This window comes from Triturus cristatus, chromosome 1_2 (assembly GCF_964204655.1).
Source record: "Triturus cristatus chromosome 1_2, aTriCri1.1, whole genome shotgun sequence".
NCBI classification, from domain to species: domain Eukaryota; kingdom Metazoa; phylum Chordata; class Amphibia; order Caudata; family Salamandridae; genus Triturus; species Triturus cristatus.
Genome location: NC_140580.1, coordinates 292,728,043 through 292,748,890, shown reverse-complemented (window position 1 = coordinate 292,748,890; position 20,848 = coordinate 292,728,043). Strand labels below are relative to the sequence as shown.

Genomic DNA, 20,848 nt, shown 5'->3' with positions numbered 1-20,848 from the left:
TTCCATTTCCTAAGTATAACGTCCCTCTAACGTATGTTTTGTGTGTGAATTACTATGGTTTTAGGTCGAGCCTTGTCAGCGCACGCGCTGTTCTGCGAGCCATGCTGTATTGTACTTGTAGCCCGCCCACATTTGCCATTGGCTTGTGTCACTGACCTTCGTAAATGCTAGCTTCTGATTATTAGGCTTGTTTATCTCTAACAGAAAATGTTGTTACTGATGCAGTATGTATTGTCACTTAAAATGTATGTAACAATAAAAGGAAAAAAGCTAATAAAGATATTTAATCAGTTCATCATTCATTAGATCCAAAAAGTGTCAGATTACAAACATGCAATGCTCAAAGGTAGCTAAGACTATGGGTAGGGTGCTTATATTCATCACAATCTCCCGCATGTCACCCATCTATTAAAATATGGTTATAGAAACACTTTTACAGTTATGAACCTATGACAAAAATAGCACAGGATCATCAACACTTGTTGCAATAAAGTACTATTTCCACACTAGGCTCCTCATTCTCACAGCTACATAGATGAATTTATAAATCAGACAGACAGACATGTTCGGTTTGTAAGAGCTGTAAGTAAAGCAAGGCCGGTCTGCACCTCATAATGTTTAAATACCTTAACAGCTGGATTACACTTTTTTTCCATGGATGCATCATAACTTGAAGGGAAAAAAGCGCAGCATAGACTGCACTGAACACGGGTCACAGAAGCATAGTTGGGGAAGAGGGTCAGTGTAAAAATTGCTGTGGTCTGAAAATAGGGGGCAATGGTAAACTTAAACCTAATTAGATAGGGGTGTTGTGAGTGGAAACAAGATAAGGCTCCATTGAATCTGTTATTACTAGTAGAAGGTAGCCGGACACCTTTCCCATCACCAAACCTTCTTATCACCTTTTAGAAAGGGCTGAATAATCCTGTTTTAACTGACGTTTGGAAACAGTGGAGCTATTCTGGGGGTGGCCAAAACAATCAGCTTTCCCTAGCATGGCAAATTGCTCCTTTATGTACCTCAGCCATGGGATGCTAGGAGCGTAATCAAGAAATAAACAATTTATTCTTGATTAAGTAGGGTTTCTTGCTTCGTCCAATTTGACTACCACAGGATGAGTGGGGCTAGTTTAAAACGTTCTTCCGGGGTCCACAAACCTAGCGCCGAATGGCAGAGAAATATTGAGAGGCTGTTGGGCACAGACAAGAGCCTTCTACGGAATACATTCTCTTTAACCTGTAGTTTTGAAATGTCACAATATCCCCAAACACCAGCTCCATCCATGTGCGACAGTAGAGCAGCAACGTTCGTCAAAGATATCATCGCATCCAGGTTTGGAGCCCAGTTTCCGGCAAATCTAAAAGGGCCTCAGTGGTTCTCACTTTGTTCATAATCTCTCACAATATTTTCGACAAGTACAACACAGAGGTCTGGCCATTTAAAGAATAGCTTAGTTGGTTAATGCAGACTGAGCTATCCTTTAATAGAAACAAGAGAACAATGGAAGGTCCCAGGTTCAAAACATATTGGATCAGAGTCAAAAACAGCTTTTTGTCTGAAACACCTAATATTTACATCATATAACAAGTGTGCAGCAAACACCGAAAATGTATGTGAAAATGGATGCGGGAAAAGGAGCTTGTCACTTTTTGAAAGTGGTGGTGCCTGAAAACGTATTTCAAGGTGGAACTTAAACTTCAAATTGTAAAGTCTTATTGCAGTGCTTGTATTTGTATACAGATCTTAGAAGTATTTATTGCCAATTACCAAGGTGCTACATAGCCTGTTGGAGTTTGTCGTCTGTGGATTTCAGTTATACTCAGAACGATACGCAAATGGAGTCTTCCATCAAATACAGACAGCAGTTCACCCTCATTAGGCAGACCCGCCAGCATTTTGTGATTTTCACGCTATATTCAAGTCCTGCTATGCCCGCGTAGTTAAACTTGCCACGAAAAATTGACCCAGCGCGCACTTCCATGCTGTGTTTTTTTGTTATTCTCATGCTCCAGTGTTGTCATTAAGTAATGCTTTCCCTTGCCTTTGATGTGAGGCACATCATTATATGTCTCTGCCCGTCTTCAAGCAATCCTTGGTGTTGGCCCCAGAGCAGTCTAATGTCTCCTTTCTCAACATGCATTCGCCTCTACCCGACTGGGAAGTCATAGGACGGGCAGAGAATCTTCATATGTTGTTTCCCAGGGAAAGAAAGCTGGCTTCTCCTGGCCGCAATAATATGGGAACTGCTTTGAGAAGAGAGCATAGAAGCCCACAAGGCCCTTTTATTATGTTTCCCCTTATCTGCGCAATCCCCGACATACCAGACGTAAACTGAGCTAATTTTAAACTATAGGTTTGTGTTGTAAAGCGCTAACTGTTAGCGTTTGTAACAGTACAAAAAGAAACCAATGGCCGATTTGAAAATAAGCTTTTTAAAGGTTTCATATTTCAAGGCATCTCTCAAGCAAGGACTGCTGTTCATGATAGGTACACAGAGCCCTGGGGAAAAGGTGCAGATATAAAGTTATGTACTTATAATCACCACGTTCTTATGTGTGAACTAGAGCCAGGTCGGGTAATAGTAGGGTGGGGGTGAGGTGTCATTGGCGATAGGGAAGAGGGAGAACAATGCTTGCAGAAAAGAACCCAAACCTGAGGGAAGTGAATGAAAGGCTTGGAGAGGTAGCCGGAGAGAAGATTGTGGAATTATCATGCAGACTGACCAGCAAAAAGGTCCAGACCTGGGCAGTCATTAACTCATAATTCAAGTGTGCAAACCTATTCAAAAGGAAAAGACATAGCGGACAATGAGGTTTGCGATTGTCCGACTTCTTGAGCATCACTTCATCACTCATTGTTAGGTCTCGCCTGACCCAGCTCTTGCGCTGGTCTGGCGAGACTTTAAGTAAGGGCTTCAAAAAATGCTACCGCCGGCTACAGCTTGCAGTGCATGTGCGCGGGCACGCGCTTGAGCAGAGGCGCCATATGGCATTCCTCATGCTCATTAAGCGCATCGCTCGCCGCGCGCTTGATCGCGATCACGGCTGCCCACCACTCCCTTTATACTCTTCCTTGTTTTTTACTTTCAGTATGCGCGCACAAAACACCCGGGCTTGCACCCTCCCTCACTTTTACTTTTGTTGACTTGTTTTGACTCGCTCACACAACTACAGCAGTCTTGATTCTTGTTGTCTGTCTATCCGAGCTCGAATCTAGTCAGGGGAGCCAAGGTAAAAAAAAAACTAACCAACAAGAAAAACATCATGAGGGCAGAATACTAAGAAGCCCGGAAAACAGCACTGTGACTACTGCGGTGTGTGCGTGTGTCATGTACACACATCTGCAAGTGCGCATGGCGAGGCACTGCACATCCCTGCGATTCGTCATTGTGTCACTGCAAGAAGCTGGCTCCAGAGGTTGTTTTTTACTCCCATTTTTTAACGGTATCGCATTAAGCCACCCACTGTTGAATTCCAATTTACATATTCACATTAAACAGAAGATTGATTTAATAGTGTTTAAGTCTTAGCTGCTAATTCTTCTCAATCCATTTTACTTTCTATTAAATGCCATCCGCAGGCACAGCGCGCGGGATTAGAGGGCTCCGCTCACCCAGACAGACGGAGGCAGACAGAGAGCACTGCATTTTATGAGCTGCGCATCATCCCGGCTCACCTTCACGCGCACCCAGGGCCAGCGGGTCGGTGACAAAACTCGCATTTAAGGCGGCCCCGTCTAGACATCCGGGTGAAGAGCCTTTAAACCGTCTCACTTCAGGGGGTGGGGACCACAGCCAGCTCAGACATGTTAAACTGAGAGCGCACCTGCCAGAGTTAGAGGATCTAATCTCCTTACTGATCACGGTGCGGGCCTTCGTCTGGAAGGTGGACGTGGGCAGAAGTGAGAAAGACAAGGCCTTACTGTTGGAGACTGCTCAAAAATGCAAGAGGAAGCGGCTCTCCCTGCCTGGCTTTATGGCGCTCGGAAGCCCAGCCATGCATTTCAGCTTTAATAAGCCTCCCATCGTTGGAGATTACATTTATGTTAAAGTTAGGGGCACAATAGCAGTTCACTTCGAGGAATATACTTAAAAGGGGTACTTTGTGCTGTAGGACCACGGTGGAATAGCATACCAGTCTTTTGTACCTGCCTTGCTCGGTTAATACATCTGCAATCTGGCAACTGCATAGTCACCACCTACGTCTAGTCACCTTGTGCAAGCAGGTCATATCATCACTCACAGGAAGGTTGTTGTGTAAGATACAACGAATGACATAGGTCCTCGGAGCAATTCCCTTGCACAATTCCAACCTACAAGAGTGGTGTAAGGATTGCTTCACCCTAGGCGAATTGACTTATTGACATGGTCAAGATACTCCTTTTAGAAGCTATTTGTTGCTACTCTGCTTTGGGCTGGGTAGAATTGCCTCGCACTGCCCAGCACAAGGAACAAGCATTGGCATAGCCAATAGGTCTCGCTTTTGGGACCTTATAAGTATTTAGTTATGCAGCACAATATCCTTGGTGCAACAACATCAACTGTTGCATGGCAAAACACTTATAAGCAGGGCTCGAGTCGGGGTACCACGCGGTTGGACGGCGTCCCCCCACTTATTTTACCAGGTTTTAACGGGTGGATGCCGTCCCCCCTGCCCAAAAGCTGGACTTCACTCTTTGGCATCATTGCGGGGCCCGATGCCAAGAACAGCACAAACATGCCCAACAATGTAATGCCGGACGATTTGTTTTCGCCAGTCGCGAAAGCAAACTCTGTCACCAAGGAAGCCGTTCCACAAACGGCAAGATCTCCTGACATACTGCAGAGCTCGAACGAGCAGCTACACGAAGAAGTATTGGGCCTGACATCTGAGAGACACTCCCACTGCGGGGGGATTAAACGCAGCCTCCGCGAGGTAGGGTGCAGACCACCTTTCATCTAAAGGCATATGAATACCCATGAGATTCCTGTTGTGACGTCACTTCCGGTGACAGCGTCCCCCCACTTCTTTTTTTAGGACTTGTGCCCTGCTTATAAGGTCCCAAAGGCGAGACCTATTGGCTATGCCAATGCTTGTTTTTCAAGTCTGCTTTCCTGCTCACTTCTGAATGATTAGTGCTGGGTTGGTGGATTGATAATCAGTGTTTTAAAGGGACAGGACATGTAGGTATGGAACAACAAAGTGCCTCAAAAATCCAACAAATTGTGTGGCGCCAAATTTCTACTTTGTTGCCGCACATGTGCCCATCAATGCCGCAATATCTTAGAGGGGGGGCGCATCTGATTAGGACGCTCTTAAGGATTGCAAATTAACCATTCTGGACAACACCCAACTTTTTCCAATACGTTTAAGCACTAAATAATAAACATTAACCAACATGGATGATCCGTAAAGTACGATTACTTCGTATTTACTGGGCACAATGGGATTAATATTCACGGTTCACACTGCGGGGGCACTTTGTGATCTGTGCTGCCTCCCAACTATCAAAAGCCATACCTGGAACTTCGGTGTTGCCTCATCCTTCTCTTCCTCTGGGACTCGGTCGGGGTGCACCTTTAGAGAGACACGATGGTAGCCGCGTCGGATCTCGCCTTCGCAGGACGTCTTCCCCTTCAACCCCAACACCCGGTACAGGTCTGTCGTACCGAAGTACTGCTCGCAGCGCTCCATGAGGCCCGGCATGTTGGCTTGAAACTAACAGATAGCGTAGAGAGCGAGGAAGCTAGCACTACTATCGGAGCGTCGCCCTGCACGTTGCGCACCTGTCTCGGCTCAGCAGGTGAAGACTCCCGACCACTAAAAAAAAAAAACACTATCACGGGCTTTCCCCGTTAGACGAAAACCCTGATAAATATTTCGCGCGAAACCCTTCGACTTCCTCTGTACGTCAAAGCCAGTCTGCCTATCGCAAGCGTGGACATAACTGGCGAATGAAACACAGCATAACAGAAGTAAAGTAAGCGCAACACTTTCGAAAAATATAGAGAACAAGCCGAACCCAACATAAAGATGGTAAGCGGTTAAACTATGTGAACTATTTCATATGACAGACTATGTGAACTAATGCATATGACAATGCTTCGTAGCCACAGGGGCGTCGCGGGGGAGGGGATTTGGAGTTTAATTACCCCCCTAAAAAACAAGCATTTGCAATGCAATCGGTCTTGTCTTTCGGACCTTATAACTATTTAGCGATGCAACACATTATGCTGGGTGCTGTAAAATCTACTGGTATTGAACATGGAGGCTTCGACACTAATAAGCAAATTAGCCACCCTCAACCCTCCCACGGTCCCGGAGTCTAAACGTTTAAAGCTGATTTATGACCAAAACAGTGGAACAACACATTAGCCTTACAGTCAAAATTGCTCTTCTGGGAATACGGGAAGCATCATGAGCATCTGCACAATGAATGGGCTGCTTAATTGCAGAGAGGGATATTGCACGAAAGTGGAGAAGTGAACTCCCCCCTCTTTACCCCAAGAGTGGGAAAGAATTAAAAATTTGCTAACATTCGTGACAAGAATTTTCAATTCTATTAAGGACACGGAGGCGAGGATTATGCTTCTCATTTTCTTTACTGAAAATCTCAGCAGCCAATCAGAAAGTAGAAAAAAACATAACAAGTACTACAATACCCATAAACCTAGAGGGTATCACGTCATAACCATAGAGTAGTCCCCTATAAATACATCACAAGAGAATACCACTTCCTCTTTCTTTGTATGAAAAGTTAAGGCAAAATATAGTCACAGTCCAGAAAGCGAGGAACTGGAAAAGTCCATTTAACCAAGAGAATCCAAGGGCCAAAGGCAGCAACGAATGTGAAGACAACTTCAAAGGAACAGCATGTCCTGGAAGACGACGAAGATTCTTCTTTAGGATGAAAAAGGCAGCAGAGCTCACTTGAGATCAGAACCTGGAAATAGAAATATAAAGCCGTAATACCATAGTCCCAAGAAGGAATATAGCAAAAAAGGGGGGGGGGAAAACATGAGCATAAATATACATTGCATTATAAAACAGTGCAAATCAACAGTACAATACTGAGTATGGGTGGGATAATCCTCGCCTCCGTGTCCTTAATAGAATTGAAAATTGTTGTCACGAATGTTAGCAAATTTTTAATTCTATGTCAGGACCGGAGGCTCCGATTATGCTTGTTCAAAGCTGTGCCACCACAACAGATGCAACATTTACAATAGGTTTATAATACAAAGTTTTAAAAGTAGATTCAGAGGACCAATCAGCAGTCTTCATAATGTCCACTAAAGTGACACCTTTAGAAAAAGCCTTGGATGCCATAGCACCACGAGCAGAATGAGCACCAAATTTGGAAACATCAATACCAGCTTCGCTCATGAGCCAACGCACCCAACGTGCCAGTGTAGCTGGGGTCACTGGACGAAAAGGTTTCTGGAGAGCAATCAACAATTGTCCAGTCAAATCTTGACGAAAACCTGCAGTACTTACCTCATAATCTCGGATACATTGTACCACACATAGTTTGGGATTGTCAGGAAAGGCGGTATATGTGACAGAATTGGTGTTGGTTTTTGTGCGTCTGGTGACCAAAAAAGTAACCCCCTCAGGGGAAAAACTACGACCCGCTAGATCGAGAGCGCGAATATCAGATACGCGTTTACATGATACCAAACAAAGTAGCATCGCTAGTTTGGCAGAAAGCTGTTTGCGAGATAAACACTGATTGACAGGCCAGGAATCCAAGAAACGGAGTACAATGGAGACATCCCAGAGCTCGGAATATCGAGGACGCGGAGGTTTCACCAACCGGATACCCCTAAGTAATTTACACACCAAAGGATGATCACCAATAGGTTTGCCCTCAAGGGCCACGTGACCTGCCGAGATGGCCGATCGAAAATTATTAACAGTACGATAAGCAAGACCTGAAGCGGCTAAGGACGCTAAGAAGTTCACTACCAAGGAGACATCTGCTGCAGAGGGATCCAAATCCCGTGAAGAGCACCAATCACACCATCGTTTCCATGCTGAAGCATAACGTTTGTGTGTGTTGGGGGACCAAGCCTCATTGATAAATCTGGTAGCGTCTCCCGAAAGGCCAGGGACTTTCCAACGATCCCCGAAATTCGCCAGGCGACGAGCCTTAATTGACCTGAGGTTATCAACGGATGCGGAGATTGGAGAGGGTCTAGCAACAGATTCCAACGAAGGGGAAGAAGAACCGGAACTGCACAGAGCATCTCTAGAAGTACCGGGAACCAAGCTTGTGCCCTCCATAGAGGAGTGATCAGAATCAAGTCTGAGCGATAACATTTGGTTCTGGCTAGTACCCTGGGAATCATTAGAAATGGAGGAAATGCATAACACATCACTGGAGGCCATATATGTAGGAAAGCATCCGTGGCCAGAGCCTCCGGATCCGGACGCCAGCTGAAAAAGTCCGGAAGTTGTTTGTTGAGTCGTGAGGCAAACAGATCGATCTGGCAAGGGCCCCATAACCTGTCCAACAATCGGAACATTCGAGGGTGAAGCCGCCAATCGCTGAAATCTCGGAGATGTCTGGAATTCCAATCCGCAACTTGGTTGCTGCACCCTGGAAGATACTCCGCTACTACAAAAAGACTGTTCTGAAGGCAAAAGTGCCAAAAGTCCTTGTCAATTTCTGCCAGAAGACGGGACCGAGTCCCCCCCAGCTTGTTGACATACCGAACCGCCGACACATTGTCCATGCGGAGAAGGATGCAACAATTTGTCTGACGGGGAGAGAGACAACGAATCGCAAAGGAGCCCGCTAATAGCTCCAGACAGTTGATGTGAAGGTTCAATTCTTCCGGAGACCAACGGCCGCCCGTCGACACTTGACCGCATCGGGCTCCCCAACCCCACCGACTGGCGTCGGATTCGATCACTACTTCCGGAGTGGTGCCGAAAAGAGCTCAACCGTTCCAAGATTCCATATGTTCCAGCCACCATAACATCTCCCACCTCGCCTCCTCTGAAAGAGGAATCTGATCGGAATATTTGAGGCCTTTCTGGAGATGGCGGATTTTGAGGCGTTGAAGTGCTCGGTAATGAAGAGGACCCGGAAAAATCGCTTGTATAGAAGAAGCTAACAACCCCACGACCCGGGCTACAGACCTCAAGGACACAGTCTGCTTGTTCAAAATCAACCTCAACTCTCTCTTGATCGATCTGATCTTCTGTTGGGGTAAGAGGAGCTGACAAGATAGGGAATTGACAAGAAAGCCCAGAAACTCCACCGACTGAGATGGAGTCAACCTTGACTTTTGAGGGTTGATCAAGAATCCTAGATTCTGCAAGAGATCCGTGGTCCAGGCAAGATGTTGTAAAAGAAGACGAGGACATTGACCCATGATGAGGATGTCGTCCAGATAAATAATGAGGCGAACGCCTCTGGCCCGAAGAAACTCGACCACAGGCCTCAGGAGCTTCGTGAAGCACCAAGGTGCTGACGAGAGGCCGAAAGGAAGGACTTTGTACTCGTACCATAGACCCTGCCATTGGAATTGGAGAAATCGACGATGAGGTCCGAAGATGGGAACTGGCAGATAAGCATCCTTCAGATCTAGACGGACCATCCAGTCCCCTTCCTGAAGAAGATCGCGAAGAAGATGGATTCCCTCCATCTTGAAATGACGATAGACGACCCATCCATTGAAGTCCTTTAGATTTAAAACAAGCCTGGATCCAGCCCCCTTCTTCTGAACTAGGAAGACGTTGCTGACAAAACCCTGAGGGTGACGAACCGTCCGCTCTATGGCCCCTTTTTGGAGAAGCGAATCTATCTCGCTGGAAATGAAGACCCGATCTAGATGGGAAAAAACCATCAGACGGGGGGCAAGACTCTGAAAGGGAGAATGAAGAAACTCTATCCTGTATCCCTGCACCGTATCCAGGATCCACGCATCCTGCGAGATTTCTTGCCATTTGTGGAGAAAAAACTGGAGAGGGCCCCCCAAGAGAACCTCTGAAAAGGGAATCAAGCTCACCTGAAGGAGTGGCATCGCGGTGACCTCCTTGGTTGCCTCCAAAACGTCCTTTTCTGCTGGAGTTACGGGATCCCCGTGTGGGGTAGAAATTGGCGGACGAAGTGGACTCCTGATATCTGCCACGGTGAGTGTCATAGCCTCGCTGGGTGCCTCTTTGGAAACCTCGGCCGAACGACCGCCCCCTGTATCGTCCGGTCCTTCCAAAAACCGGGCGGAAAGACCGCTTTAATGAGCCTTGTGCTTTATCCAGACAACTGAAGGTCGCGACAAACTTAGTCAGTTCTTTTAAAAAGGGTTGACCAAAAAGAAGACCCTGAGCCAAAGGGCCGGACTCCGAGGAAGACAATTCAGCTAGTTTGGGATCAAGCTTTAAAAGGATAGAGCGACGGCGCTCACTGGACATGGCACAGTTTGCGTTGCCTAGGAAGCATATTGCCCGTTGGGCCCAACCAATTAAATCATCAGGGTTGATAATCTGCCCTGAGGCTTTGGCAAGATAACCCAAATCCAAAATCTTTGTGAGGGGGCCGGATAAATCCAGCAACTTATCTTGGCAGGATCTCCATGCCCGATCCAGACCCCTCTTCGGATCCTTAGTATATTTTTTAAGATAGGTAAACATGGAAGGATCCACATCAGGGGTATCCGCTATCTTGTCCGCCAGGTCTGGGCGTGGACATTCCGAGCGCAAACGTGCTCTGACATCCTTGTCAAAAGGTTGACGCAAGTGGGAATGGACGTAGGACGCAACCTCATCCGAGGGGAGCCATGAAGAAGAGTTCGGATGAACAATTTTAGAAGGTTCAAAGGTCAATAAAGAGGGGTGCGAGGGGGCGTCCACAAAGCGCTCCTTGCGTGATTTCTTTGCTGGAGGAGGAGAAGACTCGGACTCCGAAGAAGTACCAGAGGAGGTATTACCATCATCTCCGGGGGGAGAGCTAGAAGGAGTAATTTTGGACGTGGATCCATATGAATGGTCTGAAGTCATGGTTTTAGCGAGTTTCGCAAAATCTGAAGAATGTGGGTTTTTGCGTTTTACCCCAGAAGAAGTGCGGGGCGAGGAGGCTGGAAGCCACCCCTGTTGTAAGGCATAGTTGCATAGATGGCGCTTCAAGGGTGCAATAGCCCTGACCATCGCTTTATTAACGGAGTGCTGAACTCCCACATCAAGAGCTTCGACGAGCTCATACTCCAAAGACCCAGAGGGTTCCTCCTCATAATAGTCCGCCTCATCGTCATAATAATCGGACATTATAAGCACTAAAAAGTGACCAAATCTACCCACAGGAGGAATTAAAGGAGTAATATGCACTGTCCGAGATAGCAAACTGGAAAAAAAAAAAGAAAATGAGACAATGATAAATAAGGGGAGTGGCCAAACCCTTGGCAAGCCAAACCACATAGGAATGTGTAAATTCCAATGTGAATTATGCAAATTTGTTAAAATGTGGAGGGAGGGCTTGCCAAATAATGCCACTCTAGGCAAAGCCTATGCAAATTATACAGCCCAAGCCCTCTGGTGGACTTGGACGTCACTGGGGAGCAAAAACTGGCAAGTTCGTGGGTTTAGAGCAATAAAAACGCTGCCCCTGCGTTCAACACCGGTGTTATGAGGAAAAAATACGCCGGTAAATGCACAATATGCAAATATGGCCGCCGCGCATGCGCGGACGACCAAACAAGCCAGAAGAAGGACTGCGCTAGCAACGCGCGCGTGTCCTCGCTCCCCCTGCTCCCACTCCACTAATGAGCTTAACAGGCGAAAAGCGCCCGAAAGCGGAAGGCGAGAGACGCGCTCCCAAAGCAACCGCGACCGCAAGCAGCAACGAAGCGAGAAGCTCCGACACTCTGCAAAAGTGCAACGGAGCGCGGAGCAAAGAGGCGGAGTCTGCCGAAGGTTTCAGAACGTGAATAATCAGCAAGGCGAGCAGCGCGCGCCGCAACCACAAAGTACAACAAGTAAGCAAGCAATATTAACAGTAAAAAAGCATTAGCAAAGGTGAAAGAACTTAACTGGCTGCGGAGCAGCAAAGAAAGAGGAAGTGGTATTCTCTTGTGATGTATTTATAGGGAACTACTCTATGGTTATGACGTGATACCCTCTAGGTTTATGGGTATTGTAGTACTTGTTATGTTTTTTCTACTTTCTGATTGGCTGCTGAGATTTTCAGTAAAGAAAATGAGAAGCATAATCGGAGCCTCCGGTCCTGACATAGAATTATTGATTGCTGTTCAATTTTGGAAAATAAATTATATGGATAGGGAATACCCCCACAAGCACACACATATTTGAGACATTGGGAATACTAATACATGAACGCCACAAATGCAGGGAAACCCCCAAGATCAACGTATCAGGGCCCATTCACACAACCGATTGCACACACCACTAAATTAAGAGACATGTACTCATCCACACATTTCCTGACGTGGGGGTTCTTCTAATTCCTAGCTGATCAACAATAAGAAATACATTTGAAATCAAACTCATGTTCTGTAACACCGTTTATGTTTTATGGATACTGTCAGCCAAGAACGTGCCTGTTTATTTTATGTTTTGTTTTACCATGATTGAAAATGAAAACTCAATAATGTTTTGTTTTAATAAAAAGTAGGCCTAGGATGCAAATTATCATTCTAATAAGTGTGGACCACTTGCACATCATATGACAACTGAATTAACTTCAAAACTAAACAACTAATGATTAGTCACTTTAAAAGACACATTAGTATTCTCACACCGCAAAACGTTAGTCTGTTAAACCATGTAACTTATTGATCCCCACCACCCCCTGCATTCCTACTGCAGCTGCTACTAGGCACTGAGATCTCCCTCATTCGGACACTGTAAATCTGCTTCTCGTATGGCCCGTAGCAGTTCAGGAAGATGGTAGGGGCTGTGGCGTAAACGCTCGCAGCACGGCCCCCAATTAGCTACCCAAAGGTGACAGGAAGGTCGCCTACTACCAAAGTAAACGCCTGCTCAATGAGGCTGACAGGTAGCAGCAGCCCATCCAATACCATTGTCCCATCTTTACTGCATACATAGTGCCAATATCGGCAACACTCCCCATCCCTCCCAGAGCAATATCCTGGAGAAATAATCAGACAAGTCACATTCTTAGTGGAGACATTTGCTGCAGGTTTATTTGCATAACAAATATGCCAACATGGTGGGTTATCTTATGGGCAATCCCAGGGCAGGCAGCCCCTCGCCGCCTGCCCACCTGATGAGCCAAATTACACCGTGGCCTTAGCCAACCCGTGTTTGTTAGATTTGGGGAGGGGATAGCCCCTCCCACTGGTGGTCTGCCAGTCCACCCCCTTACTCATGCCCCCCAGCAAAGGGGGCAAAGCGTTGCAGGCAACCCCCGGTTGCTCAGGTCCACAACCGCCCGTAGGACTAACGGGGCGCCGTCGCTCCTCCAGGGTCCAACGCAAGGACCTTCCTGGGGATATTTGGCTTTAGCATTCTTACTGTGCTCCTGCAGAGAGTACCCTTCTGTACCTTACAGCCTCTGGATCGCCCTGTAACTCCGCCTGCAACACAAAATAATAAGTTAGATAAACACCCCCCCCGCCTGTACGCCGGGTAAGCGGTGGGGAGGGAAACGGTGTCAGGGCAGCATCAAAGAGGGCGACCAGTGGGCGGGAGAGGTATAAGTACCTCGCCCCGCCTGCCGGGAAGTGAAGCGGGCATGGGGGACCCTCGAGGGTCCCAAAACCTGGGAGGCCGACTCGTGTGCCATCCTGTGGCACTAAGGGGGGGCCGCCCTCTTAGGAGGGCCCCCTTCATGGGCCCGGGGCAGCCCTGCATAGTGCCAATATTGGCAACACTCCCCATCCCTCCCACAGCAATATCCTGGAGAAATAATCAGACATGACACATTCTTAGTGGAGAAAATTGCTGCAGGTTTATTTGCATAAGAAATATGCCAACATGGTGGGTTATCTTACGGGCAATCCCAGGGCAGGCAGCCCCTTGCCACCTGCCCACCAGATGAGCCAAATTACATCGTGGCCCTAGCCAACCGGTGTTTGTTAGATTTGGGGGAGGGGATAGCCCCTTCCTCCGGTGGACCACCAGTCCACCCCCTTACACACGCCCCCCAGCAAAGGGGGCGCAGAGTTGCAGGCAACCCCTGGTTGCTCAGGTCCACAACCGCCCGTAGGACTAACGGGGTGCCGTCGCTCCTTGTGAGAAGTTGGCCTGGTATATGATGTTCACTAATTAAAGTGACCACCTTGTGCCATGCCAAGCAACCCTTATGGTGTGGTTGTAAGTCAACCTTTTCGGACTAGCTGCCCTAGTGGTAGCGTAGGCTAAGCAGTCTTTGAGGCTAAACTCGTTAAAGCGTGTTAAGCAGGCTGTTTTACCAAATGTAACCCCCCTTTATACCAATGAAAGGACACCACACAGATATATATTCAAAATATATATGTATTTATTACTCAAAGTATCCCCTAGACTCTTTATGAGCACAGGAGCACAAATCGTTAAACAAGACAACGTTATAATATACAGAAGTTGCACTTTATATGGATGGGCCCTGGTGGCCACTCAAACCATATACTAAAATAGTGGTATAAGTACCACGAACAGGAAAGGGAAAAGGCCTAGGGCCTCTAGAATCGCTGGGCCTACAAGGAGCTAACTTCAGTTAGTGACCAGGAGGTCCACGGGTCGCGTGTGCAGTGAGGAAAGTTACACGCGGGCTCCCATAGGTTTTCAATGGGTGCGTAAAAGTTTAAAAGTTACTGCAGAAAGGGTCTTCTGGATGGACTACGATCTTGAGATTCAAAACACAGACACTAGAGATGTTTCTCTACACTTGGGCACCGGAGTGCCAACTTTACCTCACCCACTGGAAGCGGGTGCATAGGTCTCGAAGTGCGTCGGGTTTCTTCTATCGATTCAATGGAGCCTGATGACAAAGATGCTGCAGGCGGTCGGTCCAGAAGAGATGCGGTGGATCCAAGAGTGGATCGGAGTTGTAGAAGACCTGAAAGCAGAGGGGACAGTGTTCACAGTCACTAGCCAGTGACCGGCGTGGCACCAGGTAGGTACCAGGCGATGTCGGGTGCAAACAGGTGGTTAGGTGTAGCTTGTCTCCGCAGCCACGTGGTCCCTGAAGGTCGACGACGTCCAGGAGTCGAGTCACGAGCTGTCCCACGCAGGCTCTCGCTGTCGGCGGTGTCGGCGACTCGAAGGAAGCAAACAAGCCTTGGCAAAGGCAGGAGTCGTGGAAAGAGAGGAAAGCTGATTGTTCTGACCAGCAAGGTCAGAGGGGCTGCTCTTTTGGAGAGCAGCTAGGGCCAGTCTGGAGCAACCAGACCAGCATCGTTGATTTCAAAATAGGTCGCCAAAATGGCCACTAGCCAACGGGCCAGGGACCGGGCAGGCGCGTCGAGATGCAAAGTGCAGAGGGGCCCCACGCAGATCGTGGAGATGCTGGAGGGCTCACCTTTGGTGCAGATGCTGCTCGGTGGTTGGGCTTCTCGGGACCCAAAGCACAACTTGGAGGGAGCCTCTGTCGTTGCGCTTGCAGCTTGTCGTCGGTCTTCCAAGATGGCTGGCTCCACGTGTCTCGGTGCCTCCACGGGTTCCTTCTTTGCAGGGACTGTGGATCGGGCGGTGAGAGGTCTGGAGGTCCAGGTCTTGTCGGGCTCTGGGCTCGGGCTCCGGCAGGAGGCAGCGGCAAAGCAGACGTTGAATAGCTGGTTGGTGCTTGCGTTAGCAAGATGGTCACTCCCTGACCATAGGGGAGATTTCCTTCTGTCCTCTGTGCAGCAGAGCGTCGAAGTTCCCGTCTTCTTCTTGTGGTTAAGTTGATTCCAGGATGTCTGAAGTCTTAGGACACAGCTCCTACCTTTAAGCGGATTCTAGGGGCCGGACTACCTGCTAGGTCCCTCCCTAAGGGTGGGACCAGGAAGGGGGGTGGTTACACCCTCAATCCTTTGTCCAGCTCGCCCCAGGTCCGGGGCTGGTGTGCCCCAGGACCGTATTGAACTGGCATATGCACCGAGGCTCCTTGTGAGCCTCAGGCATGTCTGGTTTCTTTCAAGCCCTACCTGACCAATACACAAAATCCTGTCTGGGGGGTGCTCGCACCTCCCCTGGCAGGAAACCCTTTGTCCACGTCTCCCAAGCTGGAAGGACTCCCAGCAGCAGGAGGGCAGACTTGTGTCTGTGGTGGCAGCATCCATTTTGTGGAGCTGAGGCTATGTCTGATTTTACCCGGGTTTCAGGTACTGTACATGTCGTATCCCTCTAGAAGGGTGGAATGCTAACCCCGTCACCAGAATTGGCGAGGGGTTAGTATTCCAATTCGTATGACACCTCACTCGACATGTTTTGATAAAGCCAAACCAAAGATAGCATTTAACCGCGAGGTTCATAATGCACTTAAGAGTATATGGTATGATGATATCTGGAAACGGTAGAAGGAAGTTGTTCCGACCACTGCAGACAGGCTCAGCTCATGCCAGAGCACCATCTCACATGGAACCAAGCCCTCTGCCTTCAGGATTGTCAAGGCCTGCCATAGGAGTGACTTATAGGTTAACATGTGTCCCATTTAAGGTATACTACACCTAAGTAAGAGGTGGTTACACCAACTTACCCCAGCTGAGTGATCAGCCAGTTGTGTCAAATTTGTTAGGCCAGGGGTGGCATAATACATGCTTCAGCCCCTGGTAGGCCTTAGATACACCAATGCCCTGGGTACCTAGTGTACACTGGTACAGGGGCTCACAGGGTGATCCACTTCCAATTGGTTATGCACCTAGGGTGCATAGTGTCAATTGAGTAGAGAGAACAGCAGGCTGGGGGTCTGATTAGCAGGCCCACAGCCTCAATATGTCAAAAACCACCAGTGAAGCAAAAAGCAAAAATTTGGGGTGACCATAGGATAGCAGACCATACTCTCCTACACTCCTCCAGGGTCCAACGCAAGGACCTCCCTGGGGATATTTGGCTTTAGCACCCTTACTGTGCTTCTGCAGAGGGTACCCTTCTGTACCTTACAGCTTCTGGATCGCCCTGTAACTCCGCCACAGCACTGGGTGTGGCCATCGTCATCCCAGGGCCCACCTGCCACGATAAGCCTAGTTACCTACTCCCTGCTGATTCCAAGGCCTCCCCAGATCAAGCAAGAACAGGTCTATTCCCACTTTGGACAGGTGTATCCCATCTTCATCAAAGCCCCCTGTGGACTTGGCGTGCAGTAAACGATGCCGAATGAAAACAAAACCCCTTTGCTCGGTGAATTTACGCATGGCGCTGTTAACCCTCCTGCGCGAGGTCTCCATGTTCTCCCCTGAACGCGCCCCCTGCCATACCTGCCGGGGGCTTATTTCAGTCCACCATAATTCACAGGGACCCAGTTTGTTGCTCAACTCCCACATTGTGGCCCTCATTTCTTAAAGTCGGGCCCTTCTACCCAGGGAAGCCAGATCATTACCTCCCAGGTGAATCACCAACACATTGGGTGGAGAGTTTCCCCCCCCCGAACTGCCAAGCCATGCCTTCCCTGGACCGGAAACAAGCATCCTAGACATGGTTTGGCAGTTCGGGCTGGACTGTTCCCATGAGGCACAGGGTCAGACTGATTTGCATATGGCCATGTCTGAACTGGGGTGGCAGAGTGGGCTAAAGAACGGTGATGGATCAAACCCAGATCTGTTGACTGGGTGTAAATGTTTGATTGGCTCTGATGCTCCGTCCATCACCACCCCCTTTTGTACCGCTTTGCTCGCCATAAGTTGGCAGGGTATGCTCAGACGTTGAGTCCCTTGCTCACTTTGCCACTGGATTCAAGCAAGCCTGGCTGAAGACGGCTGAAATGCCAGAAACCGGTCCTAGGAAGCTTGTTTCCGGTCCAGGGAAGGCATGGCTTGGCAGTTCGGGCTGGACTGTTCCCATGAGGCACAGGGTCAGACTGATTTGCATATGGCCATGTCTGAACTGGGGTGGCAGAGTGGGCTAAAGAACGGTGATGGATGAAACCCAGATCTGTTGACTGGGTGTGAGTGTTTGATTGGCTCTGATGCTCCGTCCATCACCACCCCCTTTTGTACCTATTATTCGAATGGGCATGTGAACTGAAATGCTATCATACATGTCTTTTATCCAAGCTGCCCAGGCCAGTCCAACACTGTCCTCAAAGCGTTGCAGGCACTATCAGCCTCAGAGTCTTTATTTATGTATTTTATTGATTTAAAGCAGCATGTGACACGGCCTGTAGATATTTCAGCTCTGAACAAAATAAAATGGAGGTCAGCGAGCAATGGTGAGAAAAGCGCAGCGGCTGCAAATAAAATGAAAGCGCAGCGCTTTAAAGCTGCATATAAAAGGAAAGCACAGTCCTTGTAAAATCAGCACCACACTGATTTAAATTTGAGCATTTTTAGGTCGAGCAGTAATGGGCAAAGGAGAGCCATAAGATTGCTGCCCACTACTTTACTGGGACCCTCTGAACTTTACAGGCCCTCTCAAGTGCAGTGATCCATTTATGGATATCATCCCCTGACTGATGGGGGGGCACAGTCTTATGCAGGTTCCTATTGTCAGGAGCTTTTTCACTAACTCTAGGGGTATTATTACTGCCACCAGGGGTCTCTAGACCCCATTTTCTTGAAGCTTTCTGAAGCTCCAGGGACTCCCTGTCTAATGCTAACTGTTCTCTCCTGAGCTGAAGTATAGCCTGCTCAAACTGGATCAGTCTGCATTTCCTCTCCCTGGAGGATTCTCTTCTCTGAGAAGAGGCAGAGGTCCTTTTGGATCTCTCAGAATGGTTGGACCCCTCTGAGGGGGATCTGTGCCTTCTGTTTGGATCCACCATTCTCCCATTAGGGATGGAGGGAGGGCCTCTTGGGCCATCACCTCCATGTTGTGAATGGTCTGAATCATCCAGGTCAAGTTCATCTTCCTCTTCCTGGTCCTCATCAGAGTCTACCACCTGGGTGTCCTCTTCAGCAGGATGCCCACCCAACCTGTCTATCCCTTCAGACACTAGAGTCTGCTTGAAGTCTGCTATGAGCAGGATTTCCCTGAGACGTTGAGTGTTGGCACCCCTGTTTGTCTTCCGTTGCCTAGCAGTGCACATCTCCCTAAGCTCTGCAAAAGAGAGGTGGTCATACTTGTCGACTAGGACCCTTGAGGGTCCTTCCAGGGCCTTATGGGCTCCTGAACCTGAAGACATTTCTAGTGTAGTGGTACTGGTGTATCTACCTACACTAGGTGTGGCCTACTGAACCCTTTCTTGAGTTGTAGTCAAGGTATGCTACACACAACTCCTAAGTTCAGTAGAACTTATTGTATTCTAAGCTTAAATTTATAAGTACCTTAGTACCAAGTGGCTTTCACTTTAGAAATTCAATTTATCTGGTAAAACAATGGCAAGCTTGAATCCAACCGCTGCACACCAATGTGAGAAGTTGGCCTTGCATATGCTGGTCACTAGTTATAGTGGCCACCTTGCACCAGTCCAATACGACTCTTAAGGTGATAGGTTAAATACAACCTTTAAAGAAAGCTATCCCAGTGGTAGCTGTGGAGAGCAGCCTTCAGGCTAAGTCTTGAAGGAGTGTTAAGCTTATTGTTTTACCATAGATAACCTCTTGAATAACCAAATGAAAGAGTAGTCCACACGGGTATATATAAAATATATGCATGTATTTATTCTAGGAATAACCCCACTAGTCTCTTTATGAGGCTAGAGGTGAAGATACAATTCAAGCAAGCATTGATAGTTACAATAAATAGCACTGGAATCACAAGGCCCCAGGGGGGACCAAACCATATATCAAAAAAGTGGTATAAGAACCACGACAATTCTACAGACAATGCCTAGGGCATTTAGGGTCGCTGGCCCCCTGTGAAACCACCCAAGGTAGAGAGGAAGGGGACCCACGGGAGACGCGTGCAGTGACTAAAGTTACTGTCGGGATCTCTATTATAGCCTTTGGAGAATGTCGCGGTTGAATTTTACAAGTTTAAAAACACTTCTAGCAGGAGTTCAAGTTCAACACTTTAGAGTTAAGCTTTTGAAGGGCCACACCCATGAGAGTACCGAGGTACCACTGTTACCTGCCCCAGGGAAGCCGGGATCATAGGTCGTTTTTGATGTCGGGTCGCGGGCTGATTTTCAATGGCAAAACGTGAAGAACTGCTGCTAGCCAAAAGCGTCGTCGTCGTGAAGAATGAAAATGTAGATCTTGTAGAGAAGGACCTGAAAGCAGAGGGGACAGAGTCTGGGTCACAGCACAGTGACCAGGGGGCTCAAGAGAAGGAGCCCTTCAATGTCGGGTGCTTCCAGGTGGAAGAGGTGTAGCTTGGATCGTCAGCAACGGGGTCCAGGAGGCTTCAAGGAAGGCCAGCTTCTGGAGGGCAACTGTCCCACAAAGGATGAGGGTCGCTGCGGTGTTAGTGTCCGGATTGGATCCACTAAGCCTTGTCAACCGCAACCCACGCAAGAAACACAAAGCAGCTACTGGTGCAGACCCACGAGGTCTGAGCGAGGTCTCCAGCAAGGAGACTGAAGAGCAGGCCTGGAGCAACCAGGGGAACTCTTGGAATTGAAGATTGACCTCCGCTAGGGCCCACAAGTCGAGAGACAAGGGACCGCGGGAGGCAGTAATTTGGCGTGCGTAAAGGTGCGCCCACGGGTCGCCGGAGCGGGCTAGGGCGTCGATCTTTGGCACAGATGCTGCTGAGAGGTTGACTCAATAATGGGCCAAAGCACAACTTCCCCACTCATCGGGGTCGGGTGCTGTGTAAGAGGTGGCCGGTGTCCTGGGGTATTGGGGATCTCGGCACCCACGGGGTCCACGGTGCAGAGCTTTGCTGTG

At 48.3% G+C, this 20,848-nt stretch overlaps 1 protein-coding gene across 1 annotated transcript in view; it reads right to left on the bottom strand.

The window, feature by feature from the left end:
• The window catches only part of DNAJC9 (DnaJ heat shock protein family (Hsp40) member C9), a 58,155-nt gene extending 52,253 nt beyond the window's left edge, over positions 1–5,902 (bottom strand). Inside the window, exon 1 of the mRNA XM_085603775.1 lies at positions 5,499–5,902. Within this exon, the coding sequence (XP_085459901.1) occupies positions 5,499–5,684 (186 nt within the window). The 5' untranslated portion in view covers positions 5,685–5,902. The remainder of the gene's footprint in view (positions 1–5,498) is intronic.
• Positions 5,903–20,848: the final 14,946 nt, after the last annotated feature.